The following is a 19,934-nucleotide window of genomic DNA, read 5'->3' on the forward strand; positions in this document are numbered from 1 at the left end:
TAAAGAACAAAATGTAAATGAAGTTTTTAGAAAATTACAAACGGTGAGATTATAACTACAAAAATCACGTACTTAATCATTATTTCTTAAATAGTATAATTATTCTTGTCGAAAATTTGTAAGTACAAACAAGAAAAGACTCAAGCCTGTATTTTTTCGAATTTTCTCTAATGACTGAGAAATAAGTTTTAATTTTAGCGATAGTGTCACTATTTATAATTTTGCAAACTGGCCCTCGAAATAAATTAAGTTTAACATGCCTGATATGTACAGAGTATGATCATAATTCAACCAAGAAACGGGGAATTCTACGTGATTAAATAAGTTGAAAGTATGGTAATATGGTTGTCATAGATTGTATGTGTTGAAAAGATATGAAAGTGAACGTTATTTGTACGGAAAGATGAGTGTGTCGCGAGTGAATGGAAAAACAATGTGTGTCGTGGCCTAGTGTTCATGTTTGAAAGTAAGCGTGACAAAGTGTGTCTAGGTAATATGTGTCATGGTTTATAGGCAGTGCGCGACCGAACAATGTATGTAACAGTCAGTACGAATTAAGAAACGAGAAAGTACTGAAATGAGTGAGAGACAGAGAGAGAAACTTTAGGAAAGAAACCGACTCGTATACAGGGTATTCAGCCACCCCTAGGAAAAATTTTAATGGGAGATTCTGGAGGTCAAAATAAGACGAAAATCAAAAATGCCAATTTGTTGATTGAGGCTTCGTTAAAAACTTATTAGCGTTTAAAGTTCCGCCTGTAGAACGACAACTTGAGAACGCGCGATAGTGGTTCTCACTCAGAAAACTGTAAGGCTGTCGATGAGTCAGTAAGTAGAGTTTCTCATGCTGAGTGAGAACCACTATCGCATGCACGCAGCTGTACACAGATTGACGTTCTACAGACGAAACTTTAAACGTTAATAACTTTTTAACGAAGTCTCAACCAACAAATTGGCATTCTTGATTTTCGTCTTATTTTGCCCTCTAGAATCTCCCATTAAAATTTTTCCCAGACGTGGCCGAACACTCTGTATATTGTATTTTGTAATCATAGCGAGTACGCTATTATGTGACAAACTGTATGCTGTCTTGGTAACAGGAAGTGTCAATTTGCCATGAAACTGTGGAAGGACGCGCGTGCAACGCTTTGCTCCTTTCGACGGTCGAAATTCGTTTGGTGGGAGGAAAAGAAATCGTTCGATCAGACCGTGCGATACGATTCCCTTTTACGAGTTGGTAGTCCGTCTGGTCGACCCCCTCATAAATAGCGATTCCGCGCGTGGTAAAAAGGCGAGTTTTCTCCAGAATTGATTCGTTTAAACGCGGATCGTGATCTGATTTACATCGCCGCGAATCGTTGGCACGAATTTGTCACAAATTTGTATCGGACATGTTTTTGCATATCGTTGGAAACTGTTTCGATTCTTTATTTCGTATCGTTTCAGACTGAAACCTCGCTGATGTACGACGCCGTGCACCTATTCGCGAAAGCTCTGCACGATCTGGACACGTCGCAACAGATCGACATCAAGCCGCTTTCCTGCGAATCCACCGATACTTGGCCTCATGGATACTCCCTCATAAACTATATGAAAATCGTGAGTATTCAAATTCTATACACAACAAATTCTGGATAACTGCGAAAGCATAGATAATTTTCATACGTATAGTTATACGTGGCAAATCTTTTTAAGCCCCTTCTTATTCGCTACTAATACTCTAGCATAAATAAAATATTTATTTGATCCACAATCCGATGAATTTGATCATTTACATAATAGTAATAGATTAATTGTAATATACATACATATACATAATAATGTACGTATTTAATAATAATTCATATAGACATGGACAATTTGTTCGTGGTCCTAATTCGATAGCCAGAAGTTGTAGAATAAACCAATTATAATCATGCCTCGAACGTATTCTGTTAGCAATTATGTTAATATGGTATATACATGTGAATGTCGACCGTCAGTCATTAAAGTAGAGAATAGCACAGGCGTGCAAGGAATTTACAAACATATAATGTCGATCATCCATTTGTTCCCTCGTGAATAAGTGTAATACTTGTCTCTGAGTTGAATGACATTATTTTGAACAAAATATTTAATAATCACATTTTCATCTTTCTAAACTAATACAGAGAATAAGCCTATTTCCTATAGTCTTGTAACATTGGAAGTCAATATCTCTTGAACGAAGCATTTGCGAACATACAAACATTCTTTCATTAAGTATGTACTTTATAGATATTAAACTCTACATATTCTTATATCTAATTACAATTAAATTAATATTAATTGTCAGTCGTCTATCGACCGTTGTGCTGGCGAGACGTGTTCAGTATTGTATCGTGAGTGTTTATAAATACAGAGGCCTATAGTGAGTGAACGAATAATAGTCGTCAAATAGTGATAGTTAAAACGAAGAGTTAAGCTAAGTGTTAAGTGTTAAAATACCGTAGGTACAAACAAGTACCTACATATGGCAGCTCCTGACTACAGGAGATTACACAATACCCCACTGATAGTTTCCCAAAATATCAATTCCAGTATACCACTAAACAAAGCTACGCGGCAACCATTCAGAATTCCCTTTTCCTCCAGAAAAACCAAGCAATCGTTCTTGATTCAATCAATGGCATCCCATTAAAGGAATATGTTAATGGTATAGGGAAAACCACTGATCCAGCAAATATCAGATTCGTATCAAGAATTTCAAATTCACGTATATGTATATTCTTGTCAAGTAAACAAATAGTTGAGAACATCACCGGCAGTTACTCGAAGATCACAATAGGAAATAATTCTATTTGACTACGTCCTCTAATAAGTAATTATAAGAGGATTATACTGTCAAATATCTGCCTGGTAATACCATATGAAGTCATTGAGAAAGAATTGATAAGGTTAAATGTCAAACCTATGTCCCAAATATCATTTCTCAGAGCAGGATTATCTGAGCCAGGCTTCTCACAGATCTTAAGCTTCCGACGTCAGATGTTTACAAAACCGGAAGATGTCAAATTTCCACCGTCGCTGATCATTTTTTGTGAAAATACCAGTTATTGGATCTACTTGTCAGGGGATAATATCAATTGCTATTTATGTAGAAACGAAGGGCACCTAGCAAAAAACTGTCCAGACTCAAGCAACAAAGAAACGAACATCCCAACTGATACCAAAACCCTTTGAATGGCAATCCAACGAACTACATCTCACGACCAAAGTATTGAAACCAACTCAAGAGTTGGAATGACACGATTATCACAAATTCTGGAAAATGACTTGCCTACTGAAAAGATGTTATATTAAATAATGCCAAAAGACCAATATACGAATCAAGCTCATAAAGCACCCAAAAAATAGTTCCCGAAGAAGAGGCTACAGATTCGTCTTTGATGGATGTGGAAGACTCCTCAGACGAAATGAATTCGACATTACCAAAAGTACGAAAACCAATAAAAATGAAAATTAAAATTAAATCAGGTGAGAAGACTGATTCAAAAACTGTTAAAGAAATGATGGCTCCTTTAAAGGAATTGCTTGATGGCTTCCCTAACGAATATGTTATCAATTATACCCAATTTAAGAGTTTCATGGAAAATGCTAAAGGTAATCCAAACGTGACCGAATTAGCATTGTCATGTACTAAGGACATTCAAGCACCCAGCAATATGATCAAGCAAATGTATCCACATCTCACCGACTGTAAAATTAAAAATAGATGCACACGAACAACAAAGAAACTGGACGTCTACAGTTCCATAAGAGAAAGAGAATCCCTGGTTCGCCCTCATAACTTATTAACACAAGACATTTCCAAAACTTTATTTCCCCCTAAACTCAATTGAAACCACCCATGAAAATCCTTCAGTGGAATATTAATGGATACAGTTCACATAGAGGAAGATTACAAATACTCATAAACAACACTAATCCGGAAATCATCTGCCTCCAGGAGATAAATTTTAAGAAATCATCGATCGCCAACATAAAAAACTATTCACCATTTTTCACGAATAGAATAAATACTCGTCATGCCAGCGGCGAGGTTGCCATGTATATTAAAAATAATACATTTTGTAAAGAAATTCCACTCAACACAACGCTAGGGGCAGTAGCTACATCAATATTGACTCTATCCATGGAAATTCGTATACATATATAGTATATCTACATACCAAACAGTTACGACTTCTCAATTTCCGAATTATCAAGCTTAAATGATAATCTCCCCAAACCTTTCATTTTGCTAGGAGTCTTCAACAGTCATACTACGCTGTGGGAATACAACAAAAACGATCATAGGAGAGAAGTTATCTCTTGGATGACCCAGAATCAGATCTCTTTTTACTAAATTCTACATGTCCCATCCATGTGAACATTTCTAATGGGACGCTAAATTCTATTGACTTAACCATATGCTCCACAAAAGTAGCACATTTATTCGATTGGGAGGTAGCCTCAAACCCACACGATCGTGATCATTTTCCAACAACATTATCTGGAGCAACACTGCAAGAATTTGATTCTCACTCGACGTTCAAATGGAATACTAAGAAAGCGAATTGCGACCTTTTTCGATTACTTATGGATCAATGCGTAACAACACTACCTTCAGTCAACAGCAATGATAAGGGAAACATTGATTCAATAGTTGAAAATTGCATTGCAATTGATCTTACACCCTTAGCGCGTTTTCTTTGAACGGTTAGATGACGAGGTGTGAAGGTACGAAGTTTGACAATGTAGCGGAATTTCCATCAGGCCCATTACTCACGCTCTGTCGTGCGGAGGCCGTTGGGTCTCGTACGGTTGCTGTCCAGAAATTCATGACGCTCGCAATTAACTATGGAGGTTGCCGACGAACAAGCTACCTGAACATTCTTTCTCTTCACGCGGAAAACATTTCCTCAAAAATAGTTTTCGTTATTAATTCGTTCTTTCGTTATTAGTTCGTAAAATATTTCTTTTTACCTGTACGGCCAACCGCTACATTTTAATATTTTTGGGACGAAAGAAAGTTAAAATTGGTGGCGCTGCTTACTTTCAAACATAGTCGCTTTTAAAGAAGGTCGTCTCACAGTGCCCATGATTTCGACCATTTTGTTTGCTTCAAATGAAAAAACTTGAAAGATTCTTAATAAGAATGAGTTTGGTTATAGCTAGTAGTAGAATAAAAAAAAAAGTCGATAAAAAGAAAAATGACAACACTTTGAAGTTTGATTATCGATTTTTCATGTTTTTCTTATTTTCGGGGGTTTAAAGAAGTATAAAAAATAACAATTTTTGGTTGATTCTAGTACAGCCTATAGTCGCATATGTATTGAATATGTACCAAAAATATTAAGCCAATTTGTCAAATAGATTTTGTGATATTATGGACACCATTCGAGAAAAACGCTTTTAAAGTTTTTATCCATATAATAATGATGTTGACCATCATGTCCTTTAAACAGCCATAACTTCGGTAATTTTAGGAGTTCAGGCATAAGATTTTGCAGATATATTTTTCAAATTATATTCTTTAAGAAAATACAAAAAAAGAAATGGATTTTTTCAAAGTTTCACACTAGAATACCCCCTTAAATTGCACTATTCTGTATAAGTATCCTCGAGCAGAATTCAGTATTTACACACGATGATAATGTGAAACCCCGTCGCTGATCCTGTCCGAAACAACGCATGGTTGCAATATGAACTGCGTATTTGCGACACAGCGCAGTGTGTTCGACGTAATTATACTGGATACTCTCGACGACTAGTTCTAATCAATGAGTCGCAAACAACGAGCGATTAAACGTCCAGCCGGATTCAACGAGTGGAATGATCGGATGCATTTATATTTTTTATTTTTTTCTTCCGTCACGCAATCGCGAATGGAAATTTCACAGTCGTCAAGCGTAAAAATATTTTCATCGTCGCCCGTTTCGCTGATCCCGGGTGTGAATTGTGTAACCGGACACCGATCATGCTGTGACCCGAGACCGCGATAAATTCGTACTGCTGCGCGTCGTGCAGCCGTAGGAAAATTGGCAAGTGGAACCATTACCGGCATAATTACCAGGTCAGCTTTGATACGTTGACCGAGTTTTCGGGGACAAATTACGCGGGCTATGTTCTCCGCTCAGAAACGTTCCTGTTCTCGATTACGCGTCGCAATTAGCGAAATTGAAGATAACGTTGGTCCCCACGGCTTCTGATTAGACCGAAATTGTTCTCGTGCTATAAAAAATATCATTGTACCATTGCACACCGAGCATTCGAAATCCGCATCCGATTTTTCTGTTCCATCAATAATAATGTTAGGGGCATACAGGGTGTTCGGCCACCCATGGGAAAAATTTTGATGGGAGATTCTAGAGGCCAAAATAAGACAAAAGCCAAGAATATCAAATTCTTGACTGAGGCTTCATTAAAGAGTTATTAAAAAAATAAATTAAAAAATTTCAAACCATTCTGAAAAAATTATTTTCGGTTGCAGAGATCGATTATAATCATTTTTGGTCATTATATATTTACCCGAAATCCTACGCATTTTCGAGAAAAAAATTCCTCACCGAAAATCTAATGTGAGGCCAGAAATGGTTCGCCGAAATTTCATGCGTATCTTTAAAACTTCGTAACTTCTGAACGGATTGGAGAATTTTAATGTTTCAAACGGTAAACAACGCGTATTTTAGTAGAGAATACGTAGAAATTCCAAAAATATTCGGAAAGTTGTTCCATAATCCCGTAAAATGAGAAAAACTCCATAAAAATCGTCCAATTTTCAAACGTCCATAACTCCTACAATAGTGAATGTATTTCAATGAAACTTTTTTCTGAAGTAGAGCTCATGGGTACCTACAAAAAAGTATTAGTCAGCTTTTCGATAGGGCGTCAAACAAAATTACTAAAACTCAAAAACGAATTTTTAATCAAAATCGACAGGAGGTAGGTGCCTAAATTTTTCGACAAAAAAAAAATTTCAAATCGTTCTAAAAAATTGTTTTCGGTTACGGGAATCAATTACAATCATTTTTTTGCGAATAGACATATCCCCGAAATTCTGCGCATTTTCGAGAAAAAAATTCAGTTCGGGCGGAACTTTAAACGTTAATAACTTTTTAACGAAGCCTCCATCAACAAATGGGTATTCTTGATTTTCTCCCTATTTTGGCATGTAGAATCTGCCATTAAAATTTTTCCCAGGGTTGGTCGAACATCCTGTATAGATGAATAACCAGATGCATTCCGGAATCCTGTTGAGTCCTGCTATTTTGTTGAAAATGAACCAAGATGCTATATTTGCGGTGACGTGGCAATAATTAAATACGCATGGTGTAAGAAATCTTTATGTTTCAAACATTTCTTCGACGAGTACCACTATTGTCGAAACTACATAGAATAATTGCTATACACACTGTATGTATTTATATGTATGTAAAATAATTAATTTTTTCATTGCTGTTAAGAAACTTGTTACTGTTACTGTATAATTTAGTGCAATCCTACAATGCTTCATTAAAATCAAAGTTAGAACGGCTACTACCATAGTGGATGTGCGCGCAAGATGTAAATCATCAAAATCTGCAAAATTATAAGAGGCAATTTTAAAATATTACCTACCAATGGATTTGGTATAAAATGCTTGTCATTCTTTGTCATTATGAAAATTTCAATAAAATGAAAAATTAAGTTAATAAATTTTTTTTTGTTATAAATAAATTGTATTTTGTTAAATTTTTTAACACGATGTTATTGTACATAAGAAACCATTAACCTCGCCCATTAACAATTTTTTCGTATGTCTTTCCGTTTTCGAGATAGACGTTTCGAATCAAAACTTCAAGGGGTAGTTTCACCCCTTAAACTTGAGTTACCTCAGCTAAAAGAAATACCTGTCGATTATGTTTGGCTACTTTATAAGTGCACAAAGTTTCATTAAAATCGAAGCCGGACCGTTCGTGAAGGTTCCTTGTAAGTATAGGGATTATGTACTGTAACTCGAATTCATTCTCCCCCGAGCGGAGTTCCGTAATTGAACTGTGCAGGTTGCATCGTCGTACGGTCGATTTCGGTCTCATCCGGTTGTTCCCCGACGACGGCAGGCGTCAGCCAGGATTCACGGTCGCAAAACCGCGAGCTATAATTTGTCAACGGGACCGACGGCTTCGTTTAACCCGGGAGTAACTTTCCATTGTTTGGCAGAACAATCGCGAAACGTAGGTAGGACTTAACCACCTTCTGTGCCGATTCAGGCCACAGTTTACTGCGTTGTTCGTCTCTGTTTCTGGTGATGTGCACGACGCAGTTGCACATGGCAGTGTTCGTGGTGTCAGATTAAGCATATCGTTATAATGGCATATTACGTTGCCGCGACGACTGATCGATGTCCGTAATTCCGCAAAATTAATTCCCCTGCCCCCTTCCTCGCACGATGCGTCCCCCGATAAACCGTGGCACCGGCTTCTGTTCGCAGAGATACGAGCGCCATAATCAAGTAGAAGATAGCTATCTGTAGGATGTTCTCGGGTTAAGTCTAAAACTTTAGATATGAATGTAGAACGGTAAAACAAACAAATTTTTCTTCTAAAATTAATAAGAGTTAGGAATAAATAACATTGAAATATCTGTTTCCCAGAACGAAGGTTACTAATTTGTGGCTGTTTGCACTGTAAGCAAAATTAATAGCTAAAGCTCTTTTCATTCATTCTGAGTAACTGAGTAACTTGAATCTGTGAATTGCTAAAGAAAATACTTCTTTATCTGGTAGTCTTCTCTTTGGAAATCGCACAGCGTATTCACGACGAGCAGCGTTAGCATTTCCATCGCAAAATCCATACACCATATCGGCATATTCACTAGCAATATACGTACGAGGCATAATTTGACTACTAGTTTATTCTACCGAAGTATTTAGTGAACTAACAGTTACTCAGAACGAATGAAAAAAGCTTTGTGTACAGCGCAAACAGTAACAAATTAGTAACCTTTGTTCTGGAAAACACAGGTATTTCAATGTTAGCCATTCCTAATTCTTATTAATTTTAGTGGTAAATATCTATTGAAGGAAACATTTGTGGGCATACTTCCAGAGGAAAAATTTGTTTATTTTAGGGTGCTAAATTCATATGTAAATTTTTTGAGTTTAACCCGGAAACAACCTGCATAATGAGCCCAGGAACATTGTCGAATCGGTTACGTAGCGCTTTTACCGTATAACGCGAGCTTTTGTTGTCATTCGCGCCGTGGAGACACCCAATTACAAACCAGTACAATTAGGGTTGTTGTACACGCTGACGTCCTGATGCAGCACTGATTGGCCTATTTTACATATTTCATTGTTGTAATTCTGGAATTTTTCTTCGCCTGCTAGGATTTCACAACTCTACCGCTGCTTTTGGTAAAATTTTTTTTATCTTTAAATGGTTTCAATAACATAGAAGCTGAAAAAACGTCGAGATGGTACCAATTAACATTGAGATTCTATAACATACTAAAAATAAGGGAGCCTGTGTGTTCGTATTAGGTTGTAATTGCATTGAACACTTTATCGCGCGCCATAACTGCTGCGTAATGGAGTTATTCTACGCTGAATCGATCAATTTTGTTGTTAACCAAGCGTCAAAGGGTAGGGGGGCTTAATTCACCATTTTACAATTTTTGAAATTGTTTTAAAAATAAAAGCTCTTAAACTTAGTGTTCGTCATGTGCCTTCGAAAAAGAATTTTTTATTATTTCCGCAACCGTTAAATAACTTCAATTCTTTTGTGTCTTAATCGCATATGTTTTTTTAACATTCCTAGTAATTTTCTCAATACAATGACATTAAAAATACATTTATTTTGCAAATTCGACTTGTAGGTCAAGTCTCGAATATTTTATAAAGTATTCTGTTCACAATAGTCATAATACTTTTATACATATGCGGAATGAGTAAAAGAATTTAATTATACAATAAAAAATGCATAGTACAATTTAAAAAACTTGTAAAAGTACAGATTCTTTAAACTCTACTGCGCGTTTAAGATGTCTTGAATATACTACTGTCAAAGAAAAAAATAATTGTTACTAAGAAACAACTCTGTAGCTTAGATAAACTAAATTGTTATAGTGAGAATTTGTGTTTGTATTTTGTGAACGAAGTTACTAAATAAAAACAATTGTTTCTGATGATAAAACGAAATGTAAATAAAACTGAATTTGTACGGGTTTTGAATATCATCGATATCGATCTTAAACACGACTATACAGGGTGTTTGGCCACCCCTGGGAAAAATTTTAATAGGGGATTCTAGAGACGAAAATAAGACGAAAATCAAGAATACTAATTTATTGATGGAGACTTCGTTAAAAAGTTATTAACGTTTAAAGTTCTGCTCGTACTGAATTTTTTTCTCGAAAGTGAATAGGATTTCGGGGATAGGTCTATTCACCAAAAATTATTGTAATTGACTCCCGCAACCGGAAATAATTTTTTCAGAACGATTTGAAATTTTTTAATTTTGTCGAAAAATTTTACACCGTCTCGAATTTTTTTCTCGAAAGTGAGTAGGATTTCTAGGGTATGTCTAATAACCAAAAATGATTGTAATTGACCCCCGGAACCGAAAATAATTTTTTTAGAATTAATTAAAAATTTTTTTTTTCGTCGAAAAATTTAGGCACCTACCCCCTTGTCGATTTTCCTTAAAAATTCCTTTTTCATTTTTAGTATTTTTGTTTGACGCCCTACAGAAAAATTGTCTAATACTTTTTTGTAAGTACCTATGAGCTCTGCTTAAGAAAAAAGTTTCATTGAAATATATTCACAATTGTAGGAGTTATGGCAGTTTGAAAATTGGGCCATTTTTATGGGGTTTTTCTCATTTTGCGGGGTCAAGAACCAACTTTTCGAATATTTTTGCGATTTGTACATATTCTACACTAAAATACGCGGCCTTTGGCTTTTTGAACATTAAAATCGTCCAATCCGTTCAGAAGTTATGACGTTTTAAAGATTCGCACGAAATTTCGGGGTAACATTTCTGGGCAGAAATGATATTTTTGGTAAGGAATTTTTTTCTCAAAAGTGGTTAGGATTTCGAGGGTATGTCTATTGACCAAAAACGATTGCAATGGACCCCCGTAACTAAAAATAATGTTTTTAGAACGATTTGAAATTTTTTAATTTTGTCGAATAATTTCACACATACTCAAATTTTTTTCTCGAAAAGGAGTAGGATTTTGGGGATATGTCTAATGACTAAAAATGATTGCAATTGACCCCCGCAACCGAAAATAATTTTTCCAGAACGATTTTAAATTTTCGAATTTAATTGTTAATAACTTTTTAACGAAGCCTCCATCAACAAATTGATACACTTAATATTTGTCTTATTTTGGCCTCTAGAATCTCCTATTAAAATTTTTCCCTGGGGTGGCCGAACACCCTGTATAGATGTCTATAGACGATATTCTTGTGACGTTATTGATTTAAAAAATTCCAATAAGTGAACGCCATTCAATGTTTGTTCTCAGGTCGAGATGACGGGGTTGACCGGAATCATTAAGTTCGATCATCAAGGATTCCGTTCGGATTTCATTTTGGATATCATCGAACTTAATAACAAAGACGGTTTGAAAAAAATAGGAACCTGGAACAGCACAAAGGGTATAAACTTCACTAGAAGTTACAAAGAGGAGTATATTCAGATCGTCGAGAATCTTCAGAATAAGACTTTCATCGTGACGACCATTCTGGTGAGTTATTGTAGAAGTAATTAGAACAAAGATCAAGCTCGTGTAATTATCGATAAAGTATATTACAAATTATTTGAATTCATAAAGAATATAAATGTATCATTATCACTTAAACACAAAATTAAATTGGTTCAAGGTCACTAAGTTAATACCTACACTATATTACTTTGGCTGATTTTATATCAGTTATCTAGATTTTATGCATTTCTGAAAGAGAAAAATTCAATTTACACGTATTTACTGTATTATAATATTTCTGTAATTATATGCAAGCAACGTTTACATTTATTTTCATTTCTGTACCAGGTATTTTATATTTCTAAGATCAATTTCAATTTCTAGTTTATATATTAATTTTTTAATCTATCTTTTAAATATTAACGTATTTGTAAATGAGTAACTTATAAACTTTAACATCTAGGCTTTACAAAATTTAGTTCATCCAATATTTGTGATCTTTATGATATACATACACTATATCATCCGAAATAGTAAATCTGGACTTAGACGATGATAACGCAGTCCCTAAATTAAATAGTATAATAACCGCAGAGGAATTCGACAATACACTGCTAGTTATCAAAGTAAAACTTCTGAAAAGTGCGTAAATATTCACTGGCGAAGCATACGTTGTTTTACATACATTAAAAGCGACCAGCACAAATAGTTCACCCAACGTAGCCATCTTCTCAGATTATATGAGTGTAATGAAGGCCCTTCCAGCTACATTAAAAAACAACAAGCACGAAATTATTTAGAGAATTCAGGAAAAGTACACCGAATTGATTAACAATAGCAAAAATATAATATTCATTGGGATCCCATCCCATTAAGGAAACCCTGAAAATGAGTTAGCAAGCATCGCTGATAAAAAAAGACGCTAACTCTTCAGCGGTTCCATCCGATCCACTGGTATTGATCCCTCATCGAGACTTGATAAACCACTTCAAGGTAACAATAAAAGAAGACTGGAACACAATTTGGAATCTAACAAAGAGGTCTAATCCACTCAATCCATTTGAGAATTTCTACAACCCAGTTTCCGACAGCACAAAAATAGGGGAGAAAGAATCGTAATGATTAGATTAAGTCATTAGGCTTTCCCATAATTTCATCCTCGACAAATCAGAACCACCTTATTGCACCTCATGTAACAAATTTCTAACAGCTAAACATCTCTTACACGAATGCAGAAAATTTAAGCACACCAGACTAATTGTAAATTGCAACATAAAACCAGAAATATCCCTCACTTGTAAAAACCATATAAAAAACACAACCGCATTTCTGAAAAACTCGAATCTCTTCTAGAAAATCTAAAACAATCGATCCGTCCGGCGCTAATGTCGATGTGACGTTAAATAAAAATACAAAATAAAATAAATCTGAACCAATTTACTGGTAACAAAAATAATATTATCGCGAATTTTATAAAGACCATACGCAACATAGCTTCCTCGATGCCGTAAATTATTACTAATTTTACGATAATCTTTATTATTTCCCAAATTAAAAATCAATATTTACTAAAAAAGTTTATTCGTCTAAAATTGACACTTTCCAAAATCGTCTAAAAATTGAACTACTCGCAAATAAATTTATGAAGCTGTGCAAGGTTTTGGTTGAAAAAAGAGGCTAGTGAGATCATTTGTGTTCGTCAAGCCTCTTTAAAATCTGCTTCGATCGACCTACTCGGCTCCAGCAGTAACTTCGATCGTATCGAAATGTTATTTGAATCCAGGTTCAAACTCGTGGACCACTTGATTGTCTAAATTAAAAAAAATTTTTCGCTTCTCCTACGGCAGGTACGTAAATCATTCGCGTATCGTTAAAACCCCGACTGTTTGGTTTGCCGGAATGAAAAGGAAATAGAAACGGAGTTGAACGAACGCGCTGCGGAAGCAGAGAGGAAGCTTCCTTTTCCTTTTTCTTTCGCCGTCCTCGGCCAGCTCGTTAGTTTTTATTCTCCGCCCCCAAACGCCCCGCCTGTTCCCTTCGCCCGTTACCCCCAGTGGCGAAGAAAACCGACGAAGGGAGCCCGGAAACGCGGAAGATACGCGATTTAATTGAAGTTTTCACGGCGAGGCCAGGCGGCGTTACTTATTCTCCCGCTAATTGCGGCGACAAGTAATACACTTAGCGAATGTATTAACTGGCTCGAAAGTTCACGAGCAGAAGTGTCGGCGAGAACGTCGAGCCTACCGTTGCGCAGCCACGAGATAAGGGTCCTCGGCGCGCCCAAGGAGACGACGCCGGGAACTTGAACAATCTAATGCCGGTCCTTCAAACGTCTAAACGTCTGTATTTACGACAATATTAATCGGATTTTCTCTTGAATGTCTCCTCGCCCATGGAACCGAATTCGTTCACTTGCTGCTTGAAAGTCGCCGGATCTGCGCGCGCTGATAGTTTACTCGTTAACTCTAATATTGGATGGCTGCGTGATCGCCACATCCAAACGGTGTTGCGGTATTTTACATCTTCCTCGAGTCACGAGTTTCTAGAACCACTTAGGAAAGATTGTCTAGTACTTAGCTAGATAATATTAGGTCGTCCCATAAGGTTCTTCCTTTTTTTTTGATGCGAAATGAATACGCGATATTTGTTGTTTAAGGTTGATTTATTGTGTTATACAGAGTGTTCGGCCACCCCTGGGAAAAATTTTAATGGGGAATTCCAGAGGCCAAAATAAGACGAAAATCAAGAATACCAATTTGTTGATGGAGGCTTTGTTAAAAAGTTATTAACAATTACATTCAAAAATTTCAAATCGTTCTGGAAAAATTATTTTCGGTTGTGGGGGTCAATTGCAATTATTTTTGGTCATTAGACATATCCCCAAAATCCTACTCCTTTTCGAGGAAAAAATTCGAGTAAGTGTGAAATTATTCGACAAAATTAAAAAATTTCAAATCGTTCTAAAAAAATTATTTTTAGTTATGGGGGTCCATTACAATCGTTTTTGGTCAATAGACATACCCTCGAAATCCTAACCACTTTTAAGAAAAAAATTCCTTACCAAAAATATCATTTCTGCCCAGAAATGTTACCCCGAAATTTCGTGCGAATCTTTAAAACGTCATAACTTCTGAACGGATAGGACGATTTTAATGTTTAAAAAAGCAAACTACGCGTATTTTGATGGGGAATATGTACAAATCGCAAAAATATTCGAAAAGTTGGTTTTTGACACCGCAAAATGAGAAAAACCCCCTAAAAATGGTCCAATTTTCAAACAGTCATAACTCCTACAATTGTGAATATATTTCAATGAAACTTTTTTCTGAAGTAGAGCTCATGGGTACCTACAAAAAAGTATTAGACAACTTCTCTGTAGGGCGTCAAACAAAAATACTAAAAATGAAAAAGGAATTTTTAAGGAAAATCGACAGGGGGGGGTAGGTGCCTAAATTTTTCGACGAAAAAAAAAATTTTTAATTAATTCTGAAAAAATTATTTTCGGTTGCGGGGGTCAGTTGCAATCATTTTTGGTGAATAGACATACCCTAGAAATCCTACTCACTTCCGAGAAAAAAATTCAAGAAAGTATGAAATTTTTCGACGGAAAAAAAAAATTTTAAATCGTTCTGGAAAAATTATTTTCGGTTGCGGGGGTCAATTATAATAATTTTTGGTGAATAGACCTACCCCCGAAATCCTACTCACTTTCTAGAAAAAAATTCAGTACGGGCGGAACTTTAAACGTTAATAACTTTTTAACGAAGCCTCCATCAACAAATTAGTATTCTTGATTTTCGTCTTATTGTGACCTCTAGAATCTCCCATTAGAATTTTTCCCAGGGGTGGCCGAACACCCTGTATATGAATCGATCTGTTCTATAACCTTCTTCCATCTCTCAGGAAGCCTCATTATGCCCTCTTTCCGAAATTGTTGAGGCTTACTTGCAAAATATTCATCTAGCTGCGTTTTTATTTCGCATATGGATTTGAGAGATTTACCACGGAGAGAATTTTTTAAGGAGAAGAACAAGTAATAATCGGATGGAGCAAGGTCTGGGGAGTACGGAAGATGAGGTAGAACACCCCAATCAAACTGTAATAATTTTTGTCTTACGGCCAACGCAACATGCGGTCTTGCGTTGTCGCGATGGAAAACGAGGCCACGTCGGTTCGCCAATTCTGGCAGTTTTTCTGCTATGGCGGCTTTCAATTGATCGAGTTGATTGCAATATTTGTCAGCATTGATCGTTCCACCTTGAGGAAGGAGCTCGTAGTACACTGCACCTTTCCAATCCCACCAAATGCACAAAAGAACCTTCTTCGGATGAAGTCCAAGCTTCGCAACAGTTGAGGGTCTATTTTCCTTAGACCAAGTGCGTGTTCGATGCACATTTTGATACAAAATCCAAGTCTCGTCTCCCGTGACAAGACTCTTTAGGAAAGGATTTCTTTCATGTCGCTGAAGAAGCAAATCGCACGTAGAGACGCGATTCATAAGGCTGGTCTCCGTCAATAGGTATGGAACCCAAACTTCATATCGATACGCATATCCCATCTTGATTAAATACTTATGTACCGTTGTCTTGGGAATGTTAGTTGCATCCACTATCTTACGCACATTATATCGCGGATTTTCAGCGAGCATAGTCTTGATAAGGACCGTATCCGTCGTTTCTGGGCGGCCGCTGCGGTTTTCATCTTTCAACTCGAAATTGCCAGCTCTAAATATCTTAAACCAATTGCGGACGGTCGTAATAGTCATAGTACCACTCCCGTAAACGGTGCAAATCTCGTCTGCAGTGTCCTTTGCACTATTGCCTTTTTTAAAGCAATGAAGCATAACATGCCGCAAATGCTTCTTTTGGCTCTCCATATTGAACGGTGCAGAAAACATTTTAAAAAAGACTTTGTCACCAACGAAACGTACTTTGAAAGAGGTCTGGGACGACTGAAACCGATGCCATAAACGGCTAAGAGATAAGCCTGCATGTTTATATAAACATAGCCAGCTAGAGTCATTCATAGCGTGACGCGGAAGAAACTTATGGGACACCCTAATATATAGCTAAAGCTCATCTTTGTGTAATTATCTATACATTTAAGGTGTTCATTTAAAAACTTGGTATCTAAATATCTTGAAAACAACACATTTTTGGGAAAAATGTTAAATACAAAGTTACCTGGTTTCAAGGGGGAAATACAATTATTTTATTTATTTGTTATTTGTTGAACGCTTTCAAGGTTATTTAAAGGATAACCTTGTTTTTTCAATGTTCATCGACCATCTTGAAAAAGGTAAAACAATAATGGGAGCGTATTACGCGTCATTACTTGATAAGTTGAAGGCAGAAATTGCAAAAAAAACGGCCGCATTTGAAGAAAGTGCTGTTCCATCGAGCCAACGCACCAGCTCACACATCGGCGGTCGCCGTGGCCAAAATTCACGAATTATGCGACATTTTCCTCTTTCCTAAGCTTAAAATATCGCTTGGAGGACACAGATTTCCATCGAACGAGGAGGTTATCTCATACGTAAATGCTTATTTTGCGGGGCAAGACACCAACTACTATTTGGAAGGGTTAAAAGGGTTTACAGCATCGCTGGGAAAAGTGTATTGACTTAAAAGGACACTATGTTGAAAAATGAAGCTATATTTGACCAGAGAAATACTTGTTTCTATATTAGGCTCAAAACTTTTCAGACGACCCTCGTACATCACGCTTTCTATAGATTTGTAAATGCGAAACATGTGTCAAGGTACTCACGCGCCGCAATTTCGTGGCCCTCAAATTTTTTGCACCCCCCGGTATACGTAACTCCCGCCTCCGTCTGTTCGAAAACTTCCACGTGAAATTTCTCGCGCGGTCAGCGAAATTCCTCGTTAGCCAGGAAATTTGGCATAACCGCGTTGTTTCGCGATATAACACGCGGAATGTCAAATTCGTACAGTGTCGCAATGAGCGTTCGCCGCCATTTTACCATTCTCAAACGATAACACGTTTCTCGCGTGTTCGCAAGTTTTTTCACCCTCGTTCAGCCATGAAGAATGTTCGCCCGGGACGAGGGCTGGTCTTTTTAATCACCGAGTACGTACACCTCGATGCATAATTTCATTCCCCCCTCTCACGTCGTAGTTCGCTCAAATCATGGTTGCGTTAATTAAGCAGCGTCGGAGCCCGAAAGGAGTCTCAGGTTCTGAGTTTTCATATTTGCCGAAACAGCTTGGCATTCAGCAATGAATATGTAGTGTTTAATTTATCGCGTTAGCTACATAACATGTAGCTTCATACGCGGACTACGAGAGGTTCTATTGGGTTCAAACGTTGACCTAGCTATTCAGTTCGTTCGCACTGTACTGGTTTCGTGCGTGCTGGATAGATACGTACATACAAGATGGCGCGCTGCAGACGGGTTACAGTAGTGTCTTCAGTCGAAAATTCCAGCTAACCGTATAGACTTCATGGTCGAGCACCTGGATCACTGTCATAATCGTTGCCGTATCGGATGGTGGATCTGGCTCGTCATCACAGTGTCACGACCCGTGATCAAAAATAAAAATACTAAATGGTCTAGTTATGTATTTCATCTCATGGAATTGATAGTAACCACTAACACAGGGTGGGGCAGTAACTATTAGCACCTCAGATATCTTCGAAACTATAAGTTTCACAGAAATATTTGCTAAAGTAAATTGCACAGTACGAAGGGCGCTATTGGGTGGCGATAATAGTTTTTTTGCAGGTGGAGGTACTTCGGATATTTGAAGGTCGCATCCATTTTTTTAAATGGATCGGTATGTTTTTGCTTCCGTATCACGATAGAGGATCTTAAAACGAGTTCAACGACCTATTACACAAGGTCATTGAAGGTCATAGAAAGTAGAAAAAGGCGATAATACTTACGGTTTTGGTAGTAAATGAAACATGTTTATAGTAGGTGTTCGAAATGATGACCATCACTGTCGATGCACCGTTGGATTCTTTTTACGATTGATTGACTTGCAAGTCTTACAGCGTCAGAACTTATTGATGCACAGGCTACAATAATTCGCTGTTGCATATCGTGAGATGTAGTTGGTACTTCTTTGTACACTTTCTCTTTCAGTGTTCCCCACAGAAAGAAATCTAAAGGTGTTATGTCTGGTGAACGAGCTGGTCACGATATTGGACCGTCGCGTCCAATCCAACGATTTCGAAATTTTTCATTGAGTTCCCTTCGCGCAATCGATGAATAATGTGCTGGGCATCCATCATGTTGATACCACATGGTTTGTCGTGTAAATAAAGGTAACTCTTCTAGCAAAAGACCCAATGTATCCTTAATAAAATTAGCATAGACGTTGCCATTCAAATTTCCATTGATAAAATAAGGTCCAATAATTTGATCACCTATGATACCGCACCATACATTCACAGACCATTGTTTTTGATGTTCAACCTGTTGCAGCCAATGTGGATTTTCCACTGCCCATAAATGCATGTTATGCAAACTAACATTCCCGTGATTTGTGAATGTTGCTTTATCAGTAAATAAGACGGTATTAAAAAAAAGCTCATTGTTTTGAATCTGACGTATAGCCCATCGACAAAACTCAACGCGATTCATGAAGTCGTTCCCATGCAATTCTTGGTGAAGACTAACGTGATACGGATGAAATTTGTGACGGTGCAAAATGCGAAGTACGCTCCTCCTACTAATGCCAGATTCGCGTTCAATTTGTCGCGAACTAATATGAGAATTTCTAGACACACTAGCGAGCACACCGATTTCCATTTCTTCGTTAATTACTCGTTTCTGGCGTTCACTTTTACGAACACTTAAACTACCGGTTTGCCTAAGTTTATCATACACATTTTTAAATGTTTGACGCGAAGGCTGAGACCGATGTGGATATCGTTCAGCATACAAGTTTTTCGCCCTTACAGAATTTTGTTGGCATTCGCCATAAATAAGAAGCATATCAACCTGCTCTGTAAACGGATACATCGTGCCGGATTGACCGATTTATCGATACTAATCTTATGATGTTTATCTTACTCTGCAAACTATTAAAGTGTCCTTCAAGCAGTGTTTATTCTCAGTGAAGTAAACGGTAAGCATTACGCATTCCTCTACTGTTGGCAATACGTATGTTTCATTTACTACCAAAACCGTAAGTATTATCGCCTTTCTCTACTTTCTATGACCTTCAATGACCTTGTGTAATAGGTCGTTGAACTCGTTTTAAGATCCTCTA

At 37.0% G+C, this 19,934-nt stretch overlaps 1 protein-coding gene across 6 annotated transcripts in view; it reads left to right on the plus strand.

The window, feature by feature from the left end:
- Positions 1-19,934, plus strand: part of Kair1d (Kainate-type ionotropic glutamate receptor subunit 1D) — an 881,193-nt gene that overhangs the window by 805,052 nt on the left and 56,207 nt on the right. For all 6 annotated transcript variants that reach the window (XM_076774728.1, XM_076774730.1, XM_076774725.1 and 3 more), the window contains 2 exons: positions 1,447-1,599; positions 11,515-11,736. In XM_076774728.1, the coding sequence (XP_076630843.1) occupies positions 1,447-1,599; positions 11,515-11,736 (375 nt within the window). The remainder of the gene's footprint in view (positions 1-1,446; positions 1,600-11,514; positions 11,737-19,934) is intronic.

The sequence above is a fragment of the Colletes latitarsis genome, chromosome 10 (genome assembly GCF_051014445.1).
Source record: "Colletes latitarsis isolate SP2378_abdomen chromosome 10, iyColLati1, whole genome shotgun sequence".
NCBI classification, from domain to species: domain Eukaryota; kingdom Metazoa; phylum Arthropoda; class Insecta; order Hymenoptera; family Colletidae; genus Colletes; species Colletes latitarsis.